This window comes from Colobus angolensis, unplaced genomic scaffold, assembly GCF_000951035.1.
Source record: "Colobus angolensis palliatus isolate OR3802 unplaced genomic scaffold, Cang.pa_1.0 Scaffold104, whole genome shotgun sequence".
In the NCBI taxonomy this organism is placed as follows: Eukaryota; Metazoa; Chordata; class Mammalia; order Primates; family Cercopithecidae; genus Colobus; species Colobus angolensis.
In genome coordinates, this window is record NW_012111364.1 from 5,526,501 (window position 1) to 5,549,696 (window position 23,196).

The window sequence follows — 23,196 nt, forward strand, 5'->3', positions numbered from 1 at the left end:
AAAGTGACAGCTTTAAATTTTGAACTCCAGCAACAGAGTTAAATACCAAATACCATTTGTTTTATTAATGCAAAGATATTATTCCTAAAATACAAATGAATCCTTAACGTATTAATGTAAATATCTTAAAATTTCCAATTCTTTAAGAATAGGTTAGCAAAAATTTTAGCACTAGAAATTCAGTGAAAGCAAAACAAAAATGTACATAATCATGTACTACTCAGAAAACGTTTATGTATCTATTGCTACCCTTCATGTAACTATAGCTAGCACATTGTCCCCTAGATTGTCAGATTACCATCATAACAAAAATACAACTAAATGAATATACTAAATTGCTCCTGCATTTGTCCCATATGAAAACATCAAGGACTGGTAAGAGAAAATACACACCTTACAGAATCTCAAAATTGAAATGATAAGTATATTCTGACTTTATTAGCAGAACTGTGAAAACCCCAGAAATGTTAGATATTGTTAGTAACAATAAATGCAACAGCCTTCGAAACAGAGATGACTAGAGAAATTACCAAATTATATTACAAAAAGGCCTATTGCTTTACTTGTCAGCATTAAATTATAATCTTAATGCTACTTGATCATTTCTATCAGTTGAGTGAAATATAGACAAAGTTTCTCAAATAGTTCTAATTCACTTTTTTTTTTTTTTTGAGACAGTCTGCAACCTCCACCTTCCCCTTTCAAGCGATTGATTCTCCTGCCTCAGCTTCCTAAGTAGCTGGGACTACAGGTGTGTGACACCATGCGCAGTTAATTTTGGATTTTTTAGTAGAGACGGGGTTTCACTATATGTTGGCCACACTGGTCTCAAACTCCTGATCTCAGGTGATCTGCCCGCCTCAGCCTTCCAAAGTGCTGGGATAACAGGTGTGAGCCACGGTGCCAGGCTCTAATTTACTTTTAAAATATGTTGTTTGTCTATTTAAATAACAGGCAAACGTAATGTTATCTAAATCCCCTGGGTATAGAAGCAAGTACCTTTTTCAGATAAATCATTGTTTTGTTTTTTTAAAAAACTGAAATATTTCCTCTTTGCTTCTCTTTCAGTAGCTATTACCCTTGTCGGGACATTCTTTATTCTTATGTTCACTTCCATCCCCACTAAAACTAATACAGTTAGGTGACAAAGAAATTTGGCTCTCTAATTCCCAGAGAATAGAAATGTTATACCCTGAACACCACAAAACACTGAACAACTCAAAAAATCAAAACAAATGTAACTGCCAATGCAGAATATATCCATTCCTATTTCAAGACAACCGCCACATGATTGTTGCAGTAGATAGAGTCTACACTGAGTAGACTACAAGAGTATTATGGACGTAATACTTCTTACCCATTCTTCAACAATCTATTAAACACTATAGCCTTCATCTTATAAATAGCCTTTAAGATATGTAAAAGTGTTTCTGCTACATCAATCGGTACACAAGATGCTAAGAAATAATAACCTAAAGCCACGGCCTGTCTAATTCAACGAAATCAAATAATTTTTTTTTTTGTTTTTTGAGACAGAGTCTTGCTTTGTCACGCAGGCTGGAGTGCAGTGGCATGATCTAAGGCTCACTGTAACCTCCATCTCCCGGGTTTAAGCAATTCTCTGCCTCAGCTTCCCGAGCAGCTGGGATTACAAGCGCCTGCCACCATGCCCAGCTAATTTTTGTATTTTTAGTAGAGACGGAGTTTCACCATGTTGGCCAGGCTGGTCTTGAACTCCTGACCTCATTGATCCACCCGCCTCACCCTCCCAAAGTGCTGGGAATTCAGGCGTGAGCCATCATGCCCAGTCGAAATCAAATAATATTTTAAGGAAAATCATGATTATCTTTCCTAAAGTCAAATGCATACCTGGCTTCTTTCAATAATCCACTAAACTGCTATTATCTATTAATTTAGTTAAACTCACCTTAATCCTGTATATTGTTGCTTAACACACTGTATTAGAGAGTAGAGTCCTAAAATTTATAATTCCCAAGGACAATACTGAAGATAATCTTAACCTTTTAATTGATCCAAGTCAATTAAAAATTTAAAGTATAATAAAAATCCGTGTCAGGAATTTATGCAACAGAGTAACTTCCATGCTGAAATACTGAGGTTTTTCTCAATTCTTTTCCCTTCCTCCCTTCCTCTCCTCCCTCTTCCTCCCCCTCCCTCTTTCTCCCTCCCCCTCCGCCTTATCCTCTCCCTTCCTTTCCTTCCTTCTTATCCGCCCTCCCACCCTCCCTCTTTTTCTGTCTTTTTTGAGACAGAGTCTCACTCCGTCGCCCAGACTGGAGCGTATTGGCGCAATCTCAGCTCACTGTAGCCTCAGCCTCCCAGGTTTAAGCAGTTCTCTACCTCAGCCTCCTGAGTAGCAGGGATTACCAGTACCTGCCACCATTCCTAGCTAATTTTTGTATTTTTAGTAGAGACAGGGTTTCATCATGTTGGTCTTGAACTCCCGACCTCAAGTGACCCACCCGCTTCAGCCTCCCAAAGTGCTGGGATTACAGGTATGAGCCACTGCGTCTGGCCTTTTCTCAATTTTCTATACCTTCTATACGTTTCTAGCACCATACAACTACAACCTATAATCAGAATGATGACCCAAAGGGATTTCAGAATCTTAGTTACTAAAGAAAAATGTTTAATAGCGTTTAGACAAGAAAGTGTACTAATTTAGGCCAGGCATAGTGGCTCACACCTGTAATCCAGCACTCTGGGAGGCCGAGGCAGGCGGATCATGAGGTCAGGAGATCGAGTCCATTCTGGCTAACACGGTGAAACCCCATCTCTACTAAAAATACAAAAAATTAGCTGGGCGTGGTGATACTCGCCTATAGTCCCAGCTACTCAGGAGGCTGAGGCAGGAGAATTGCTTGAACCCAGGAAGCGGAAGTTGCAGTGAGCTGAGATCATGCCACTGCACTCCAGCCTGGGCAACAGAGCAAGACTCCATCTCCGAAAAAGAAAAAAAAACAAGAAAGTGTACTAATTTGGAGAATTTTATTCGTGTAAGTTAAAAAAAATGATTTTATGAATCTTTAAATGCAATAAATCCAGTAACATTCCATATTCCAAATATTTCATGATTTACTCTTTTCTCCTCCACAATTTATCTTTTTTAGTCATCAAGAACTCAGGACCCCACACCAGAGTTTTTTTTCTTATATCTAAGCTGTTGGCCATATTTTCTCCTGTATTTAGAAGAAAGTCTTGACAGGTGCCTACATAAAACTTTAAGAGGTGACTCAAATATCATTCTTCTCAGACAAGTAATACCTCAGTCCCTCCTACTTCTGCATTATGAGTATCTCTTTGAAGGGCAGAGGACAACATTTAACTCAATTTGTAAATTTTATTCTTTTTGTAGTTATAATATCTGTATAAAACTTTAATAGCAGATATATGCCTATTAATTCATATACAGTAAATGCCCCATTCTAAAGCTGGAATTCCTACTAGCATTTAATGGGAAAAAGAGGTAATACAAAAAATTTAAATGAACAAATTATCAAGAAAAACAAAGGAAAAAACTTCTGTAAACTATTCCTAGAAGGGTTTGTGTTTTCTTTTCATCATAAAATAAACACAGACATATCCAAGGAATAAAAGGATATAGTATTACTCAATTCTCTGTTAAATAATGTGTTTCAGAATATTCTTCAAACAATTGGAAAAGGCAACACAAGTTCCAATCAGATGAATGGGGGCAGAAACATAACATTAGTATCCTAAAATTAAGAGATGATTAACTATTTGAGCTACTCTAATAAATCAAGCCCTTACCATTTATATCCTACCAAACATGTCTTAGAATTTAAGGCAGTGTGGAGATTGTATATTTTTAAAAACAACAACAAAAACTAAAATAACAAACTAAAAATGAGACAAAATGCATTTTAAATACTAGAAAGAGGTACAAACAAAACAGAACCTAGATCACACCAACACTAGCCTCTCTATTCCCTGTGGAATTCTTCACCCACATTTTAATATTATTCTTTACTAGCTTTTCACATCCCTGGCCCAACTTAAGAAGCCCCTAGGTTTTCCCCTCTCCTTCTCCTGGGCAGCAGAGTATAATTCAAGAAAAATCAAATAATCACATTTACTTATGCACTAAACATTCTTGCTGTACAGCCTCAGCAAATCAGTTTGATTTTTCCACAGTAAGTTGTTACCAACCATCTGCTGTCTTCTCAGAGCCCATCATCATCCCAGGTCTTTTCCCTCTCAACAGACTCCTATATCACCAAAATGTCTGAGCCTGTCCAACGTGAATTCACTCAACTTCCCAACCCTTCACCTGTAATTACTTCTGTATCTGTATCCATCTTTTCTTTGATATCACACGTCTTAACCTGCCCAGCACAGTCCACTGAACTCTGGGATGGACTGAACAGAAAGCATCCAAATCTAGAACTAGTGTCTCCATGAAAACAGTGCTGGTACTGGAAGAAAAGGCTGGATAGCAAGTGCTTCAATAGTCATTCGAGTAGAACATGATATCTGAGAAGGTAACAGATTGTATAGTAATTAATTCTAGGTACAGTTTGCTTACGGGGTATTTGGTAGTAAGGGTGTTACCACAGGCTTGCAGAACATAAAAATAGCAAAAATAAATATTCAGAAATGTTATACCAGAAGGACCTGTGGAAGTTTAAGCTGAAGACTAAGGCACAGTCATCAAATAAGAGTCCAGTAATAGGACCCTAGTCATAAAAGGAAATTTGATCACTAGAAACAAGGAGAAATTAAAGGACCCTTTCCCTTAAAAAAGGACTAGCAAGAACAAGGTAGAGTGTAAAGCAGACGTCAGTCAGAGATATGCTAGTAAATGTCTAACACTTGACCTTCTGGGGGGAAAGCCCTACTATGTAGTATTTAGTAATTTCTATAGTATGAATACTCCTAACAATGGCAATTTCAATTTCAAATTATCAATATGGCATCACACAATATAGGATGGGGAAAAGGGTGTGTAGTAGCAACCATTATAGGTTGAGCATCCCAAATCCAAAAATCCAAAATCTGAAGTGCTCCAAAATCCAAACATTTTTTGAGCACTGACATTATAGTCAAAGAAAATGTTCACTGGAGCATTTCAGATTTCGGATTTTCAGATTTGGGATACTCGACCAGTAGGTACAATGCAAATATTCCAAAACAAAAACAAAAACACTTTGGATAAGGGATACTCAACCTGCATATCATTTTTTTTCTACCATCCTGATACAATAGACTTAAATAACCTCAACAGCATAGACAATAGTAAAATGTGACAAAATATTTAGAAAGTGTTAAGTTTTGAGTATTTATTATCTTTAATATAACTTCAAAAATAAACTGAAAATGTTAAAAAGCAAAAAGTAAAAACTGCCTCCCACATCTGAGGTACACTAAAGAAAAAACATAATTCTCTGAATCTTGCACACTCCAAAATTAATACACTCATTTAACTGCTAACCAAAGCTAAGTTGATCTTAGAGGCCAAAGGAAATGTGATCACAACAAACAAGAAGAACTTAAAGGCTTCACTATGCTACAACATTAACTTCTACTTTTACTTAAAAACCACTAACACCAGTGAAAAGGCTCTAAGTTGTTTAGGCCCTTTTAGGAGTGCTCTCACTAAAACACCTCAGGCTATGTACATTATTTCTTTTCTTTCTTTTTCTTTTTTTTTTTAATTTCAACTTTTATTTTAGATTTAGGGGGTACATGCACAGGTTTATTACATGGGTATACTGCACGATACGGAGGTTTGGAATATGAATGGATCGATCCCTATCACTCAGGTAGTGCGTATAATACCCAACAGTTTTTTCAAGCCTTGTTCCCCTCCTGCCCTCCCCACTCTAGTAGGCTCCATCTTTATGCCTATGAGTATCCAGTGTTTAGCTTCCACCTGTAAGTGAGAACATGCAGTATTTGGTTTTCTGTTCCTGGGTTAATTCACTGAGTATAATGGCCTCCAGTTGCCCCCTTGTTGCTACAAAGAACATGATTTTACTTTTTTTTTTTTGGCTGCAGAAACTCTCACACACTGGAAACCAGAGCTCGGCAGGTTGAGCAGTAACAGGAGGGTCCATAACTTCATTTAAGGAGAGAAGTGCATATCTCCATATAAGTTCATGGCAAAACATCCTGGCTCTGGAGACTATTAAACTAACTTTCAATTTAAACACCCACCCAGGATGCTTATTAACATTGTTGGGATTTGAATATGCTATAGCAGTTTCTGAAGCACATAAATACCATAATAAATATATTCCACTGTATTTCAAAAGAACAGGCCAGTATGATTATCTGAAAACAAGCTGATACAAAGAACACTATAAAAAGCAATCCTGTGAAAATAGTGAAAAAATTTCAGCTTCCTAATCAAACGAACAGAGGCAGCCTTAAGTGATAAAACAATGAGGTAAAAAAATATGCCTAATGTATTTGAGGAACACACACAACCTCTTGTAGAGATTAAAATTTAAAAATTTGGGATTTACTCTTTTCTGAAACTGGAAAGGTTAAGGAACTTGTATACAAAGAATATTCATGTTCATTCCAAAGTTTTCCATTTCCTATATTCTCCTTCTATAAGAAATCATTCTATTAAAATCTGATCATCTGTCCCTTTCTTAGAATAAAATTAAGGAAAGGACAAAACTCATTATAGATACTACAACCTTATCAAATGTCTGTAGTGATTAGATATGCCTGTTAATTAAAAAAATTCAGAAATGTTTATCAAATGTTTCTAGATTTCAAAGTATGGTTGGATTTCAATAATTAGCACAAATACCAAATGCCAGAAGTAAAGCCTTTGACACTAATCTAAAAATAAGATACTAAATTGCAAGTAAAAGCATATGATGGCAAATTTTAGATAAATTCAATTTCAAAGTAACAATAAAGCATTTGAGAAATTCTTAACAATAAAACAAAAGAATTATAAGCAATGGACAGAATTCATGCCTTAAAGAAGAATCTATTGCTAAAATAATAGCCACGATTAATGAAAATTTCATTTCTCAAAAAAGCTGTTATAGATTTAGTCGCATAATGCTATAATAAATATTGATGACAGTCAATTTTAAAATGTGCCAAATACTTTATTATGAACAAATATAATATTTCATCTTATACTGCTGAAACTAAGAGTAAATCAATTGAAACATCTAAATCTCTATTTTACTTACCAATAACTGTTTTTGGTCTTTCTTGGCATCCTTGTAAGAGGAGGATCCAGACATCCAAGGTGGTAATGTAGTTTACAGGTATCACACAATAAAAGAAGATGCTGATCATGGTTCTTCTTACAAATTCCACAACTTTTAATAAAGGCAGCAAGTAAAGATTTCAATAATTATCATAGTGAAACGCAGTTTACTTATAGCATATTTTTTAAATTATAAAATTTCATCTTGATTTAATATTTCTTCTATTGAGATAGACAATTTCTTTCATTAACACATCTTTTTACAATGTCAGTAACTGTTAGTTCTAAATACTTTTGAGAATGTTAAAAATAGCTTGGATCTGATATAAATTTAAATATTACTAGAGTCAAACCTTCTAAGGAATTACATATATAAGGTATTTATCCTCAACATCATATTAATTTTAATTTTAATTATTACTTAAAATCCATTTCACATTAGTTCACTTTTTCTCTAGACACATAAATTATAGAACAAAGTAAATTCCCAATTTTCTAAAACTATAAAAAAATTACTTCACAAACAGAATGTAGTTTATTTCCTACCATTAGTTGTAAACCTTTCAAAGAGTCTTCAACATGTAGATATACTATAAGTATACATGAGTCTCTTTTCAATATTGGATTTAGAGTCTTAAAAATACCATCCTGGCTAACACTGTGAAACCCCGTCTCTACTAAAAAATACAAAAAACTAGCCCGGCGAGGTGGCGGGCGCCTGTAGTCCCAGCTACTCGGGAGGCTGAGGCAGGAGAATGGCGTGAACCCGGGAGGCGGAGCTTGCAGTGAGCTGAGTTCCGGCCACTGCACTCCAGCCTGGGCAACAAAAAAAAAAAAAAAAAAAAAAAAAAACTAATTAAATTCAAAAGTAAAAAAATTAAAAACACACACACTATATATATATACACACACACATATCAATTGATATTTCTTGCAAAGATTATGGAATTTTGTGATTGTTACTATTATTTTAGGATTTTTTGGTTTCTCAGAACTCTAACTTCTCTTATGCAAAAAGGCAATTTAACTACACCTGTGTACACAAGTACCATCACCTGAAAATCTAAAGTATATTTATATTTGGAATGTACAGAAAGCAATGATGGTTAGGTTTTTTTTTTTTTTTAATACTCCTAGAAAAAAAGTCACACACATACACACTTAAAAAGCCGAAATAAATAAATAAAAAACCAGTACCTGGTCTCAGTAAAAAAGAAAAATCGCTTAAAATATATTCTGAAACAAAAACAAATTGTAGTCATAAAAGTCAGCAGCATAGTGATATTGCCTGATGGTTCCAAATGAACCAACCATGTTTGAAAAAGCTGGCCTGAGAATGTGCTAATGTTCACATTGTACACTAATACAATGTGGGCTTTCCCCACATTTCAAGGAAGTTATTTGCTATTACTTGTAGAGGGAGCCTCCAACCAAAAAAAAGAAGGTAGTTATGGAGATTGATATTGTTGTTACTGCTACTATTTCTGAGAAAGAAATTTTTGAGAAGAATATTTATGTACTTACACATGCATAACATATATGTATGCATATACATGGATAAATATACACACACATACAAAAACACTAGCATCTTTTAAACTTCTCTCACTTAATATAAATTATTTGGGAAAAAGTGAGATCATAACCTATTTATGGAAAGAAGTCTTGACTACAATAAACTTACTATAACGGTGAACGCTGAAAATACTGAGCAAAGAAAGTAAAAAAACAAAAATACTTAAGCAAACAAAGTGATTGCAACTGAGCATCAAGAGAAAAAAAAGTGTAGAACCTCAAAACTAAAACTTATCTTCATTATCCACTATCTACAAAAGCAATAGATTCATTCTATACATGTATATGACACCTATCACTATCTATAAAACAAACTCTACGATTCATTCAAGTAAAATAAAATACAAATGCCCATCTGTTACATTGTTTTAATTATTTAAGACAATAACCACAATGTTATCTAAAGTAATTTTCCAATTCCCCAAAGAGTACTGCTCATTTCCATAGAGTTTAGGTTAAAACAGCAACAAAAATCCCCTCTATCATTCAAACTGGAATGCATCTTTGATAAAATGAATTTCAAATGCACTTAAATTCTGCTATGGACATAATTCATTCTCAAATATTTGCAGGATCGTCTTTCTAATAAGTATCAGTTTAAAAAAATACACAGTATTATTCTATCATTATTAATTTCATTACTTGCCTATAAAGTACTGCAGGAAGAGTAGATGTCTTTTGTGTGCCTCCTTCTTTTTTACTTGGTTTTCTCTCCTTGGGGGCTCGCAAAATTGCCGGTATATTCAACTTCTATTGATTTGAACAAATGTAGTATATATTGTTTAAAGAAAGAAATAAAAGCAACATTTTCCTCTAATTGCCACTCAAGCTAAGTAAATATAGTAGGATTGTTAGGGGAAAATCTGCCTTACCAGTTATTACATTGGCAAAAAGGATTAAAATGAGCTTTCTTCTAATAGTTATTTCCATTAGAAATCTATAATTACAGACTTTCATCAATTTTCAGTGGTACACTAAAACATAAAAATTAAACTTCTACTTCAGCTTTGAAAGACAAAGACACATAGGTAGGAGGTTTAAAAAAAAAAAAAAAACACAGAACACTTGACAAAAAGAATATTGAGGCCGTTTATTTTCTTCAGCACCCCAGCTATATTGGTGCTCCATAGGTTAATTAGAAAAATTATCTTATTGGACCAAACTCTCCAACAAAGCAAGTGAGATTCTCTTTGGGTTTCTACTAATCTGTAGTATGCTGGCTTCTCAGACAGCAACCATCTATCAAAGTCATTTCTCAGTGGCCTGGTGGGCCCACATCTGTTCAACCAACTGAAAAAAAAAAGTGTCATGCAAGCAGTATAAATGAATTCTACTTGGGCTGTGTATTTTACATTTGCAAAAGGAAATTTGCAAACCTCTGTTAAAAGTCTTTTAATAAATGAAACTGTGTTTTATGATAGATAATACTTTAAACAGGAGATTCTTACGAGAAAAACTTGCAAATCAAGCCAAAAGATAATGCTAGCTTGGCAAATAAACTAAAGCCTTATATTCAACATTAACTCCTCCAAATATTAACTATAAAACACCATCATCTTCCAAAAATCCATCAACCAACCTAATACCAGGGACCAAGGCTGATCCTCCCAGAGGCAACTACTAATTCTCACCTTTTAAAACATTCTTTATGATACAAGCCACATACATTCTTTTCACATAAAGCATCTTCAAAGCTGGTATAGCACAGTACAAATCAGTATGTATCACTTCATAAAATATCTACACAAGCTGTGTGACGAATTTGACTCTCTATAAACCTCTAAAACAAGTATAATGAAAAGTATTTGCTCGAAAAGCTCCTTCACAAATAAAACTACATTTTAGTGAAAGGACCACAAACAGTGGGTCTCCATCATCCTTAAAAAATATAATTAAAAATATTTGTTCAAAATTTAATTTATCAATTATATACACAGTACCAAAAAAGGCATTCAAAGAAATCCATCTAACAATAATTATTCAACACCAAAAACTTTAACAGGCTAAAGGTGTTCATGAATAAAGTCTTTTAAATAACTACAATCACAGCTACTGTTAAACGGGAAAAAAATACATTTTAACATAAAAGTTTAAATAACCATCTCTTATCCAGCTGAAAACCAAATTAACATAAAAATGAATATCTCTAGTTTGCCTTTTTAAATTTTAAATTATATATCCAAAGAACAGAAAACAAAATACAGCATAAGAACAAGAAAGAAAAAAATGTGGCAAAGAATCTAAAACTGCTAAATTAAAAGAAAGAAGAATGTATTAGGAAAAACTCATGCTTCAAGTCTTAAGCTTCATCACAAATGACAGGTCAATCAGTTAGAGCAAATGAAAAAATTTTGCACACAAGATAGCTGTTGAAACAACCAAATTAAACTAGAGGTTTTCAGTACGCAGCTTCCAATGCTCTAGGTGTATTTCAAGCAGAAATCATTATCCCAAAGGATTAGGCCTTGATCAAACAGAATTCTTCGGTTAGTCAAATGACAGTTATATCAAAAATCTGTTCTTTGAAAATCATATAGAGAGCAAGAATTGAAGGAGACAGCAATTGGAAAGAAACTAACCTGCCCAGTGATTCTGCCTAGTAAAGCCCATATTCCTTGTCCTTCACTTCGAAGTTTTCCATTCAGGTTTTGTAGTTCTTCTAAAGATTCACATAGCTACAAAGTAAGTCAAATTAGTAAAGTTCATTAAAATATCTGACAATTTAAGAAATATCCACATTTCTATTCTACTCTCTATATATATAATTTTTTTTTTTTTTTTTTTTTTTTTTTTTGAGACACAGTCTTACTCTGTCGCCAGGCTGGAGTGCAAGTGACATGATCTCAGCTCACTACAACCTCCACCTCCTGGGTTCAAGCGATTCTCCTGCCACAGTCTCCCAAGTAGCTGAGACTACAGGCATGCATCACCACACCCAGCTATTTTTGTATTTTTAGTAGAGACAGAGTTTCACCATGTTGGCCAGGATGGTCTTGATCTATTTTTTTTTTTGAGACAGAGTCTCACTCTGTCGCCTAGGCTAGAGTGCAGTCATGCAATCTTGTGTCACTGTAACCACCACCTCGTGGGTTCAAGCGATTCTCCTGCCTCAGCCTCCCAAGTAGCTGGGATTACAGGCGCCCTCCACCACACCCAGCTAACTTTTGTATTTTTAGTAGAGATGGGGTTTTGCCATGTTGGCCAGGCTGGTCTCAAACTACTGGGAGAGTCTCAATCTCCTGACCTTGTAATCCACCCGCCTCGGCCTCCCAAAGTGTTAGGATTACATGTATGAGCCACTGTGCTCGGCCTCCATATATCCATATATTTTTAATATATTCAAGCCACAATACCACTGAAATACAAGGCTATCCAATTATTCAGCAGTATTTGTTGCTGTAAGCATTTTATTTTCTGCTGACATTTTTACTAATGATGATAACTAGGTTTATACCTTCTTTTACAGTGTGCTATATAACATCATATTCTGCTAACTAATCCTTGTGACTCTATCAAGATGTATTTCCACTATTTTCCCAATGAAAAAAACTAAGAATCACAGAGCTTTTGTGAGTTGGCCAAGATCACAGAACTAGCAAGAATCCCCAGGTCCTCTGAATCTAATTCTAAGTACTCTTTTTACTACACAGTGTAGCTGATTATTGGAAATGTACTTCCTACTCTTTCTTTATGACTTAAAATGTTTTCTAACAATAAGTCAATACCCGTTTTATATGTCAAGTTATACTGGGTATGACATTTTAACCATATTTTGCTTTTATAAGATATTTCTTTTTGAATCTTTTCTCATTAGGATGAAGAGGTTACATGAAAATTCAAATTTGGAAATTTTTATTCCAAACATTATAATATAATTCAAGATAAATAATAATTTAAAGAAAAGTTTCTACATTTTCTACAAACTTAGAAAGTGAATCTCTCTAGCAATGTTTATTGGTTAGAAATAGAGAATAGAGTCAGATGAGTTGGCCTCACACCAATTGACTTCACTTGTCAAGTCTGTGACTTGACTACTTGTGTGAACCTGGGCAAATTATTTAACTTCTTCAGGATTCAGTGTTCTCCCTGAAAATGGAAGCAATGATTATAACCTACACTATAAAGTTAAGCTGAGAATTAAATAATACATGTAAACAGATTAAAATTATGCCTGGCACACAAAGTGCTCAGAAAGAGATGGTGATGATAATGAAGCTAATAAGGAGTAGGAGTTATAGGGAAGAGCCTAAGAGCTCCAGAAGAATTTAAAAATAAAACATAAAGGAAATGCCACACAATCACAAAAGAAATCATCACTAAGATCTATCACATTATGTTGCATATTTTGTAGCTAACTTACCTTATTATATTCTACATGAAGCTTTTCTTGTTCATTCTCTAATTTATCTTTTATATTCTTTTGTTCAGCCATATTTTCCTGAATTTGAATCATGCGCATATTTCTCTCTATTTAAATGAAATATCCAATTTTACTTTAGTAGGAAGTAAAAACTGACATAGGAAGAAACTAGCCATAAAGATGATCACATTAATAAAACTACATAGTTTAAAACTTTTAAGTGTATTCACAAATAAATGAACCTAGCATTTTGTAAAAATCCACAACATATTAGGAAAATAAACATTCCTCTATAATATATGTAGCATGGCTAATAAATTTCTAAAAATTAACAGTATATCAAATACTTTCATTAACAAATTGTTCTCAGTGAAACTGTGCATGTATCAGTGTCTATACTGACCAAAATAATAATTCACAAAATCTGCAGTGAGAGCCGGTTGCTTATGCTTTCTCCTTCCATCCACACTAGAACTAGTATCTGAATTGTCCACTGGAAAGATATCTGTACTGATCCCCATGAGTTCTGCTTTCCGCATAAGTTTACGAATAGCTGAAGCACTGCTGGTGAGTGGTCTGGGCAATTTTTCCCTTGGAACCCAGGCCTGGGGTCTGGTAGATCGAGCTAGTTCTGCTTTGGCACGATACTGCTGAAGCCGGGCATTGATCCTGGCCTATAAAAGAAATGTATTCAAATTTTAAAAGGTAATAAAATGAAACATGTTCCCTATGATTTTTACATTGATTTGTATTCCCATGTTTACAGAAAGATAATCAGAACTTCTTATACCAAGGCAAATTATAGGTATGAATGATCCTTAAGGTATACTGCATAATTTTTGAGTTACAATAAACTATATCTGCCCCTAGTAATAACTGTCCTAACTTATAATCAGAGTTTGGAGAAACTAATTTAATTAAGCTGAAGTTTCTCTTCTTAATAATTGCTATTGTCTCTATAGATTTAATGTATATAAAATTATATTTTAAATATTGGCAAACTGACCAAATCCTTTGAACAGACTGAAATAAGATGTAGTTAATATATTGCACTGATAGAGTAATTTCCTCAAAGTCACATTTTTCAATGTAAAAGTATACTTTATAAAGGACTGCACTGTTTGACTAAATGAGGAGTACTGTATTCAGCCAAAAATTATACTCACTATGTACCTTAATCACAATCCACTTCCTAGGTAACTAACCAAACTTCTTATTATACTTCACATGTCACTGGAAAACACACATGAGATGTAAAATCCATACATAACCTTAAAACAAAAACACACAGGTTTTGATATGAATCCCATACCTGTGCTTCTGGTGATAGTTGCTTCTCTCTCTCTTGCAAAGACATTTTACAATAGGACTGTAGAGCCAAGTAGTTTTTTCTCTTCCACTTTCTGTCTAATCTATCTGCATGTTGCTTACAATAAGCAAAGAATGGATCTGCTATATCCTATACAAAAAAAGCGCAGAAAAATAGTGAACATTTGTAGTCCGAAGGGTCATAAAAGACCTAACACAAAAGAATATTACTTGCTTTTCAAAGAATCTACTAGTGCTAGTTACGTCTAATAAATTACAAAAATAATTTTTATAATGATAAAAATTACTTCTTTAGAAACCTAATCTTATATATCAACTTCAAATTACCAACAACTTTTTTCTTTAAAGGGCCTGTGGGTTTAAAGATATTGAAATCAAATATAATGTATTATTTGGGTGTACTTGTATAGTAGCCCTTCAATATCCATGGGGGACTGGTTCCAGGACCCCCCAAGGAAACCAAAATCTGTGGATGTTCAAGTGTCTTATGTTAAATGGTGTGGTATTTGCATCTAGTTTACATGCATTCTCCCACATATTTTAAGTAATCTCTACATTACTCATAATACCTAATACACAAATGTAAATGTGCAAATAGTTGTTACACTGTATTGGTTTTATATTTGTATTCTTTTTTATTATGCTTTTATTTTTCCAAACATTTTCGATCTGCAGTTGGTTGAATCTAAGAATGTGTAATCCACAGACACGGAGGGCTGGCTGTATTTTTTTAAAAAATCACCATTTAAAACAAATAGGATTTTAATACTCTTAGGTAGGAATAATCATTAAATATTAAAGTTATGCACACATAAACTAATATTGCAAAACAACAATATTCGACTAGCCAACAAGATAAGTGTGGCATTTCTAACTGGCTAACAATGGACACATTCTATTGAGGATAAAAATAGAATTAAGGGGCAGGTGCGGTGGCACACGCCTGTAATCCCAGCACTTTGGGAGACAGAGGCAAGCAGGTCACATGAGGTTGGGAGTTCAAGACTAGCCTGGCCAACATGGCAAAACCCTGTCTCTACTAAAAGTACAAAAATTAGCCAGGCACAGTGGCATGTGCCTATAATCCCAGCTACTCGGGAAGCTGAGGTAGAAGAATTGCTTGAACACAGGAGGCAGATGTTGTAATTAACTGAGATTGTGCCATTGTACTCCAGCCTGGGTGACAGAGTGAGACTCTGTTTCAAAAAAAAAAAAAATAGAATTCAGAAATTCCAAGCCCTGTCAATAAGAAAATTTAAGTTATGCCCTTAACTCTTTTCCTAAAAACTCAAATGGAATTACAGCTCTCTCATAGCCTAACAGTACATTTTCATTCAGAAAAAGTAATGTACAAAAAAGAGGATTTATTCTATCAAAAACAACTTGTAAAGATGCAGTCCAAAAAAGTAATGTACAATGTAACTGCTAACAAAACAACAGGCTGTTCATTCTTTATGTCTGTCCCAAAAAGGAACAGTAAACATAAGCTATTAGTTTTTCTCTAAGATATGTCAAGTGTCTCTAAGTAGAGTTTTACAACCCAAAGAGAAATAACACTATCAAGGAGAGACATATAATAGAAAGAAAAAAAAAAACTAATGTGTCCTTAATATTAAAAAAAAAAAAAGCATATGAGGCAGTTCTGTAGTGTGGTATCTACAGATGTCACAGTACAGCAATGTGTATCACAGAATTTGAAGACATAAAAACCTGGATACAATCTTGGCTCCACCATTTACTGGCTACGGGACTTCAAAAAATTGCTTAACATCTCTGGGCCTCAGTTATCACATTAGTAAAACAGGGTTTACTTATAATTTCTTCATATAGCTTTAAAAATAAAATACAAAAATTTAGTTAGGAGACTACATTAACACATACAAACAGCTGCTTTCTCATGACATGCTCTAAATCTTGGTGAAAGAGATGTTTAACAGAAATAAAGATTATACTGAACCTCAGCCCAAATGCCCAGATCTAGGTAATTATTCTAATGTTTCAAAGTAAATGAGGTTGAAATTGAGTCATTAGAGATAGGGTTCATGCTTGCATAGGTGAGTTAAGCATTTGGACCAAGACTCTGACCTAAGAAAAACCTCAATACTTACTATGGCAGAAACTACTAACTGTCTTACAATATCTATTCTTCCCATTAGTACTAGAACCCTATGAGTTTTTTACTGGGCATATGGCTACCCTGCTAGAAACTATCTGGTCCAGCCTCCCCACAGCTAGATGTGGCCATGTGATTAAGTTCTGGCCAATAAGTTGTATGAAATTCCCACACCATGCTCTTGAAAGGAAGCTGCCTACTCTTAACCTCCTCTTTGCTACTTCCAATGAGGAAGAATCCAGTCAAGATGGTGATAAACCATCTTTGTGTAGGAGAGTGCAACAGACTAAAGGAAGGTGAAGCAGGAAGAAAGAAGGGAACTAATCCCTGGAACCAAACTCCCCTCAGTATCCAATCAGTCTAGAATTGTTTACTAGAGTGAATTCAACTTCTTCGTTTAAGCAACTTGTTATTTGGTTTTGTTAAACCAGTCAAAATAGTGTCCTAATTAATTCATTGGTTGACATGGAATATCCCTTCAACCTGCTTAGAGAAATGGAGCTTTCAAGATCCTACTCCCAAAGGAAGATGTAAAAGGAAAGACATGTTTCTGAATATCTACCATGAAATAAGCACATGTGCTTTTGTATATATTATCTCTTCAACCTTCACGACTACCACATGAGGTGGGTTTTACCATTTTAATATCAATTTTATGGATAGAAAACTGAAAGCCAGAGAGGTTAAGTTGCTGAACCAAGACCTATGTCCAGTATGTAAGATCCATCTTCCTTAGCCATTACCTGACTGTCATCAGATTCATTTAAGTAGGTTTCTAAATAGAGGTTACTAGAGCCCAACTCTGCAAATTCTGATTCAGTAGATCTGAGGCAAGTGCCTTAAATGCAAATGCCTTGAGAAGGAGTAACAATCAACATAAATGGGTGAAGGAGACCTAAAAGATGCTAAAAAAGAAATAAGACAAAAATGAATGATGAGAGGCAGTTAGTAAATGGTGAGGCCTGTGAGAACTTAGAGCCTGTGGCATACTGGAATGCCCCCCCAAAGGCATTCAAATTCAAGGTTTTTTTTTTTTTAACCCTATTCTTAACAAACAAAATCCATCTATGGATTAAGTTTAGCTTGTGGGCCTCTAGATGGCATGATTTGGTCCAGAATCTTAAAATCTTTTTGTTTGTTTGTTTTTTCTTTTTAAACAAAGCTCCCTGGGTAAAACTGACATAGCAGATCAAAGTTATATAAACTGAAAGAAGACACAGCTTCAGTCTTGTACATGGAGAACCACCTGGCACTTGTAAAAACAGTATATCTGAAGAACATACATACACTTTATTGGTATCTTAATAGTAAAATTGATGTGTTTATTGAAACAAGAAACATTTAAATACAGTAATAACCTAATGGCATATCAAACTTATCCTCTCAATTATGCACTATCAATATTCTTGTCCACCCCACCTCAGTCATATATGCTCTAACAGAATGAAATCTTGAACTTCTGGGCTCTGCAATCCTCCCGCCTCAGCCTCCTGAGTAGTTAGGACTATAGGCACACACCACCACACGTGGCTAATTTTTACATTTTGTGTAGAGATGGGGTCTTGCTATGTTGCCCAGGCTCATCTCAAAATCATGGCCTCAAGAGATCCTCCTTGGCTTGGCCTTTCAAAGTACTGGGATTACAGGTGTGTGCCACCACACCCGGTTTTATATTGTTTAAAATATAAGTTTCTACATAACAGAGTACAGCAATGTTCAATAGCAGCAAATTATACCTTAATTACGGAAGAAACTACCATATGGCTTACTTAGACTATAAGTAACTTTAGACTATATAATGTAAAACATAGTAACATAAGTTGTAGTCAGCATAACTGAGCCTGCGCAATAGCTCAGTATTTTTTTACTTAGTTATTTAAATTTTTTAGAGGTGGGGTCTCACTCTGTTCCCCAGGCCGAGTGCAGTGGTGAGAACATAGTGCAATGCAGCCTCGAACTCCCGGGTATATGTGATCCTCCCACCTCAGCCTCTCCAGTAGCTGAGACTACAGGCACCATCACATCCAGCAAATTTTTTTTTTGTAGAGATGGGGTCCTGCTATGTTGCCCAAGCTGGTCTCAAACTCCTGGCCTCAAGCAATCCTCTGGCCTTGGCCTCCCAAAGTGTTGGAATTACAGGCATGAGTCACTGCACCCAGCCCTACAGTTCATTTTTTAAAATAAGATGTTGTGTCATAACATGGTTTTAAATATCCTTCTAATAAAGCATGTTGTGTCATAACATGCTTTGACTATTCTAAATAAATCTGGAATATTCACAAAGTAGATGAAAGAGAATAGAAATTTCACATGGATTCTCACCAGTGAGATAAAGGACTATGTCAGAAGGCTATATACAAAGTCATAAAAAATATAGAAAGGTATACAATGTCATCAGATGAAACTGATATGTTTATTCTATTTTTCAACCTTTTTTTTAAACAGCCTATATAAAACCACCACAAAAAAGTAGCAAATCCAATTTGATATAGTCTTTAAAAAAGTTTCCTAGAATGTCTAAAGAGTATAAAATGGAAATAGAAGGCAAGATATGCTCACAAACATAGATCTGTTTTAGTTTAAAATGTGTTTCTTTTTTTTATTTTTTTATTTTTTTTAATTTTTTTTTGAGATGGAGTCTTGCTCATCACCCAGGCTGGAGTGCAGTGGCAAGATCTTGGCTCACTGCAAGCTCCGCCTCCCAGGTTCATGCCATTCTCCTGTCTCAGCCTCCCGAGTAGCGGGGACTACAGGCGCCTGCCAACGCGCCCAGCTAATTTTTTTTGTATTTTTAGCAGAGACGGGGTTTCACCGTCTTAGCCAGGATGGTCTCGTCTCCTGACCTTGTGATCCGCCCGCCTCGGCCTCCCAAAGTGCTGGTATTACAGGCGTGAGCCACCGCACCCGGCCTAAAATGTGTTTCTTAATTTTAAATGCTATTACATTACATAAATCCTTATGTACACAAGTACAACCATCTAGAAATAGACAAGACCTTCATTTTAACAGAATGATTACTGTCAAATGCAAACTTCATTAATACTGATTCATGCAATATCCTGGGTTTTGGAACATCATTCAGAAAATACTTAGAATTTTCTAATTCTCTGTTCATAACAAGAAACCAGGAACATGTATATGTAAATATGCTTTAAATCATTTCCCCCCAAAACAACAGCACACTGAGTAAGGCAGTGAATAGGGAGAAAAGTTGCATTTTATTATTCCAGCATCCAGGGCTCCCACCTAATTAATCAAGGGACACAGCAAGGCAAGGAAGATGCCTCAGGTCTAATTCTCACATCCTAATGTATCTATTTCCCTGTAAATTTCCCCAAATTAGCTTATAGGTAAGATGTACAGACCACAGACTGTAAACTATGTAGCTTAATATTGTGTTTAGTTTCATTTAATTTGCATGCCTTTAGAAGGAGATGCACTCTCCAAATCCCATAAACTATATTACACCCCACTGTCCCAAACATGGCTGCTTCACACATTTTTGTTAATTAACTAGCTGCCATCTTGCCAAAAATGATGACATATGATGTTGTGCAAAGTAATCCAAACTACCATAGTAAAAAAGAAAGCTCTCCACTGGCTCCAAAGAACCCTACTAACTGCAAAGCCCAAAGGACAACTAATCTTATCGTACATATTTTCTCTGATCCAAGTATTTACCTAGTATTTAATCTGGTCCTCTAAGTCTTACCTGTATTGCCTTCTTGTACTTTTGTCCACCATCCTGAGTTGTAGCTATGAGGAATCCAGACTACCCTACTGTATAATTATAACTCTATGGCTACCTAGTGGCTGAGAAGATGCTCATTGTTCATCTAGTAGCCTTCATCAAAGTACAACTCCTTAAAATTAAGAGACTGGAACAGCTGTATGTATCAAAAACAGCTACATGTATCAAAAATACAATTTCTATAAGATTTGTTTATTCATAAAATACATCCTTCACATTTTTTTCTACAAATTTTCTTCATCAGAGTATCTTTGCTTATTTTCTGGAAATGAAATAAATGTACTAAGATAAAATCTCAGCACAATAGGCAAAATTTACCCAATAAAAGAAAAAACATAACAAGGAGAGGCTTAGATTATTACCATAAAGCCATCATGAATATACAATAAAAATTATTAAATAAACAGTCTTTACTATATGAGCTTAAAGAATGAACAGAACCTGCTCACGATTTGTTAACATTCTTAAAAATTACTACGGACCCTAAAGAGTTTATGTGAGTTATATTTCAGACGGTTACCATATTAAAAATTAAAACTGAAAAATTTTTGCAATATTCATTAATTTATTTTAAACAAAGGGCCCATTACAGAAACATACACTTTTACTAAAACAAATACAATTCACATACACACAAAAATTTAGTGAGGAGAGTGGCACTGTTTTACATTTTTGCAAATATCTAGACATTAGTCTAGATAGCTGACATAAAAAAAGGTAGCTGGGTTCTCAAAATTGTTTCCATATTCAGTGGGTTCTATTGTTATACTGTATGTAATCTCTGGAAGTCTCCACTAATACTCATGAAAGAACAGAGTTCAGAAAAGTAAATAACATGTTAGAGTGTAATGAAACTAGTTTTAAACTCAGACTACTTGAACAAATCTTAACGAGTCCCCAAAACACTGAAAACAACTGTTTAATGTAAAGACAATAAATCTGAAAGGAATATTATGGAATTAAAAATAACAGTAAAGAGATAGTAACAGAGATACTGAAGACATAGTAATGATTTTACTTAAATAAAAATAGAGCAAGGTTACTCAAATACAGTTTCAGATTCGCGTATAAAATATGCCTTTTTTAAAACTATAATTCATGGGACTGAAATGCTGACATTTTAATGCTTTAAGACAATTTGAATTATCTTTCATTTTATCAGTCAGATCTCACTATAAAAATTTTAATGTTTTCCAAATGTCTGACTAGCTTTAAGACTGACAAAACTCATAGAGATTCACTCTTAAAGTTTTAGAAAAGTGATCCTGGCAACAACTTTAAAAATAAATGTTAAAATTTCTTTTATTATTTATACTTGTTATAGGACATAGAGTCAAAAAATGTCCTGTGAACATATTCACCAACTATGGGTTTAAATAAATCTACCTCTTCCGCTGCTGCCTCTGAAAGCAGACCTTCCTTCTGAGCACAGGTCACATGGAAATAGGCTCTGCACATCCCTGCATCACAGCTGATGCAAACTCCAGTTCTAGCAAAGCGAGGGTCTTCACAAAAGCTACACTCCTACAACAAAGAAACAGAAAAACTCTCAAAGCAAACTTATTTCCAGACTAAAGACTGCATTCTCATACAAAGCATCCACTAAATATTTAAAATGTTAAATACAAATAGTGAACCAATTATGTACCAATACAAACAATAACTGTAGGCGAGCCAAGAGTTTATATGAAAAAACATAATTACCTATATGGTTCAAATCAAAATTCAACTAATTTAATGGTAATAACAAATAATAATACAACCATAATTAAAATTATTTGAGGATTTACTATGTGCCAGTCACTATTCTAAACACTTTACATATACAGACAGTACCCAGTTTACAATAGTTCCACTTCTAATTTTTTAACTTTACAATGTTGCCAAAGCAATACACACTCAGCAGAAACCACACTTTCAGTACCCATACAACCACTCTGTTTTCCATTTTCAGTATAATATTCAATAAGTTACATGACATAGTTAACATTTTGTTATAAAATAAATTTTTTGTCAGATGATTCTGTTCAACTGTAGGCTAATGTAAGTGTTCCAAGCATATTTAAGGTAGGCAACACTAAGCTATGCTCATTAGGTTAGGTGTATTAAACTAATTTCAACTTAAAATATTTTAAACTTACAATGGATTTATCAGGATGTAAACCCATCATAAGTCAAGGACTCTATGTATAAATATATGTACTCATTAAACACAACTACTATGAAGAAGAGGTACTATAACTATTCCCATTTTACACATGAGGAAACTAAAGACATGTTAAGAAATCTGCTTGCCAAAAATAACAAGGAAAGTAAATGTAAGGCTTCAAACCAGGACAATCTTACTTTAAAGCCCACCATTAAGCTATATTAATTCTTAAACAATATAAAATTGCTTGAAAAAGGAAACAAGAGACCAGAGAAAATCCAACAAAAAATCTAGGCATTACAACCTAGAAATCATGCATGTTTTAAATTTCTTTAAGACAATTAAAAGTAATAAAACCAAAGTATGAACTGGCGAAATTACCCCAAATCCTTTCAGATTTATTTTTTTTATTCCTTTATCTCTTAAAAAAAGGTGGGGGGGGGGAATAGCTAGTCTAAAAGTTTAAACTACTCTGGTAAAAGAAATCTTCATAAAACAAAAAGACGTTAAATTATGAAAGACTGACAGTGGACAATTAAAGAATTGTTTAATATAAGTATTAAAAGTGAACTACATAAGAAGGAAACAGATACAAGGAAAATGTTAAAATTTCAATAGTCAAATCCTGACATTTAGTAGAACATAAATGGTATAATATACTGGCAAATAGCAATCTAACCATGAGACTGAGAGAGAG

At 34.4% G+C, this 23,196-nt stretch overlaps 1 protein-coding gene across 2 annotated transcripts in view; it reads right to left on the reverse strand.

Annotated features, from left to right (window-relative positions):
- The window catches only part of PHF14 (PHD finger protein 14), a 200,413-nt gene that overhangs the window by 125,230 nt on the left and 51,987 nt on the right, over positions 1-23,196 (reverse strand). For both annotated transcript variants that reach the window (XM_011942981.1, XM_011942988.1), the window contains exons 7-13: positions 21,737-21,874; positions 14,470-14,616; positions 13,561-13,831; positions 13,158-13,264; positions 11,377-11,472; positions 9,444-9,547; positions 7,203-7,334 (exon numbers count right to left, since the gene is read on the reverse strand). In XM_011942981.1, coding sequence (XP_011798371.1) covers positions 7,203-7,334; positions 9,444-9,547; positions 11,377-11,472; positions 13,158-13,264; positions 13,561-13,831; positions 14,470-14,616; positions 21,737-21,874 — 995 coding nt within the window. The remainder of the gene's footprint in view (positions 1-7,202; positions 7,335-9,443; positions 9,548-11,376; positions 11,473-13,157; positions 13,265-13,560; positions 13,832-14,469; positions 14,617-21,736; positions 21,875-23,196) is intronic.